This window comes from Pollicipes pollicipes, unplaced genomic scaffold, assembly GCF_011947565.3.
Source record: "Pollicipes pollicipes isolate AB1234 unplaced genomic scaffold, Ppol_2.1 Scaffold_3447;HRSCAF=4054_pilon_pilon_pilon, whole genome shotgun sequence".
Classification (NCBI taxonomy): Eukaryota; Metazoa; Arthropoda; class Thecostraca; order Pollicipedomorpha; family Pollicipedidae; genus Pollicipes; species Pollicipes pollicipes.
The window spans coordinates 24222453-24225471 of record NW_023596297.1 but is presented as its reverse complement, the minus strand read 5'-3'; the positions used below and the strand labels follow the sequence as shown (position 1 = coordinate 24225471).

General features: G+C 48.4%; 1 protein-coding gene across 1 annotated transcript in view; it reads right to left on the bottom strand.

Annotated features, from left to right (window-relative positions):
* Positions 1-406: 406 nt before the first annotated feature.
* Positions 407-3019, bottom strand: part of LOC119092118 (protein YIPF5) — a 49198-nt gene continuing 46585 nt past the window's right edge. The window contains exon 5 of the mRNA XM_037215096.1: positions 407-443. Coding sequence (XP_037070991.1) covers positions 423-443 — 21 coding nt within the window. The 3' untranslated portion in view covers positions 407-422. The remainder of the gene's footprint in view (positions 444-3019) is intronic.

Below are 3019 nucleotides of genomic sequence, written 5' to 3'. Positions count from 1 at the left end.
CAAGGTATTGGACACTTCTCTGTCGGGCCCGGCCTGACCGCGGCACACACCGCCCCGCGGCAGACCCGCGTTCGGCCGTGCATGCCCTGCTGTCCAGGTGCGGATTTTATTGGATTTACGGCGGCCGGGCGTAGCTAATTCATGAGCAGGCGTCGCGACCGTGCGCCGGTCAGCGCGGTGTAACGACGGAGGCGGGGCGGCGCGCCGCCGCCCGGCCAGCCCATTCGTCCTGGTCACGGCCTCGTGTGGACGGCCCGTTTACGGTGCGGCACGACGGGCGGCCGGCCGGCGGCGGCGCCCCGGGCGCGCCCGTGCGCCCCGCCAGCCTGACTTACGCCGCTCGGGACGTGTCGGCATGCCGCTCGCCGCGCGTCGCACCACGCGCGTGCCTCTTCCGGCTACAGTTCGATGTTGTATGTGTCTCAGCACGCTAGAACCCAGTGCTGGTAATAAAATTAGATGCATGTAGAAACAATCCACAACCCATAGAAAAAGCACGTAGCTGTACGGCATGCGAATAATTGAAACGAATTTGGTTACGGGTAGCGTATATAACAGACAAGAGCTACCACACATTGTCACCCACAGCTCATCTTCCCTTACAATAACAATTTTAGCATTAAAACCATGAAGCAGAATGCAATGGGCACCAAATGACCACTGTAATCAGCGCGCCCGAAAACATCAATAAACAAAAATAAAAAGGATCGGAATGCAAGCTCCAATTGAATGTGCTACTTGACAACTGAAAACATAATGCACATGTACGCGAGGACATGCTAAACTCGACCCCACCCAAAACGTGCAATGCTGAAATATCAATGTTCACGTTTAGTATCCGTATTGAAGGCTAACTACCTGAACACAACAACCTAAATGACTGGCTTTAATCTGGGACTCTTTGAATTAAATGCATCCGTTCCATCACGAGCAGCACATGACGTTGCAACACCGGGGAAGTCTCAAGGCGTTCCACGGTTTGCCGCCGGCGAACGACCGGGCGCCTGTTTGTTTGAGAACGAAATGCAGTGCAAGACCAATGCGTAGCTGGGAATGACCTGATACGTCAGCGGAACTGAACTCCTAAAGTTAGCTCCTACCGCGACCGACCGAGGGCGTGGCGAACACCGCGACAAACACCGCTAAACTCACCGCAAAACAAGGCCACCACACGGGCTCTAGTGCTCGCTTTTGATGCCTTTCAGACTTGTTCAATTAGCGAACACAAGTGGCATTCGCTTGCTTCGCTGCGCGAAGCAGTCAGACCGTTAGCGCTGGCGGCGTCGACACCCGTGACGTCATTTGGCCCGTGTCACGACAATATCAAACGAGCCGCATTTAATATGGGCAAGCTGATTAATACCAATGGATCACTCGGGCGCACTGCCCATGCCACATTGTTCAACGCACTCGGAAAGTCGAATACGTATAATTTAGTCACGGTTTCCACTTCCTCCGTTGCCTGAAAGAGAGAATAAGAAGAGTTGGTGTCCGTATAGCACCTCCTAGAGCCACATCACATGGATTTGCTCATCAGCGATACGCACGCCGGCTTTGCCTTTACGCCTTTTCTTCCCCCTGCATACGCAAAAGTACATACTTGCCGAATGTCAAAACCCGTCCCGCTCCTCCCGCGCGAGCTGTGACTGACGCCTGAATCGGACGGGCGTGAAGTGATGTCGTGGAACGTCGCGAATGCTGGACTTGAAGGCGCAAATTTCACGGCAATCTGCGCAGCCGTCTGTACTCTGCGTCTGGCTAAATAAATGGAACGTACAGACGGAAAGTCGCACACTAGAAATATATGAATTGTGTCAAATTGTGTCAAATCCGGCATGAGCTGGCAGAAGTGATCAATGCAAATACACCCAGTACGAAAAAAAACAATAACGATTGAGAGCCAACCAACACGACTTAAAGGATAAACGCCATAAAACGAGACGATGGTGCGCCTCTGGGAGAACAAACCAGTGTTACGTCGGGCACCTTGTGCCGAATAGTACCCTGGTAAGTTGCCGACCACTGGAGCCAACTAACTTGTCACGTTTTCACCGATGACAGGGCAGTTATGAATGCCACAGCTGTGGCTCCGGAAGGTAAGGTCCCGCACAAAGCCTGAGTCATTGTGGTTCAGTCACGCCATTGTGCACATGTCTTCAGGGAGCGTGCAAACGTGGGTTCCTACTGCTGTCATCATGATGCACATCTAGTCGGTTTCCTGACATTTCACCTGATAAGCACAGCACGACATCCAATCGAGACGTGCCGGAAAGTCCAGGAAAGTGCCGGCAACTGGAGCTCTACTCGGTCACACATCGGAAGCTGAGAAAGGTGCCAGTCTGCTCGGTCTGCCTGTCACCCAACGGGCTGGGGAGCCGACCAAGTTGGATGGTGCCCCCCCCCCCCCCCCTCCCAGCACCGATCTGCTCGCGGGCCGCACCCACTGGCCGGCGCCGTCAGCAAACAAGAAAATTGCTAGCCCAATATTGTCAACTCGAAACGCTCGAGGATTTGTGGACAGAAAATCAGGCTGAGGATAGCAAAGATACAGAGGTTGGTGTAACTTCCACTGTCTGTCTTTCATGCTCGAATAAAAAAACAAGGTGGGTATAAAATATCCGTGAGTAAAGAAGCTATTGAAGAAATTTCAAGAAGATAGCTTGAAAACATGCAAGCGACATATATATATATATATATATATATATATATATATATATATATATATATATATATATATATATATATATATATATATACATGTCTATATATACGTATATATATATACATGTCTATATATACATATACATACATATATATATATATATATATATATATATATATATATATATATATATATATATATATATATATATATATATATATATATATATATATACGTATATATAGACATGTATATATGGTGGCATGTATATATATAAACATATATGTGCATATGTATATGTATATCTAAATCTAGATGTACATGCATAAAATATATGTATACGCATAAATAACATAT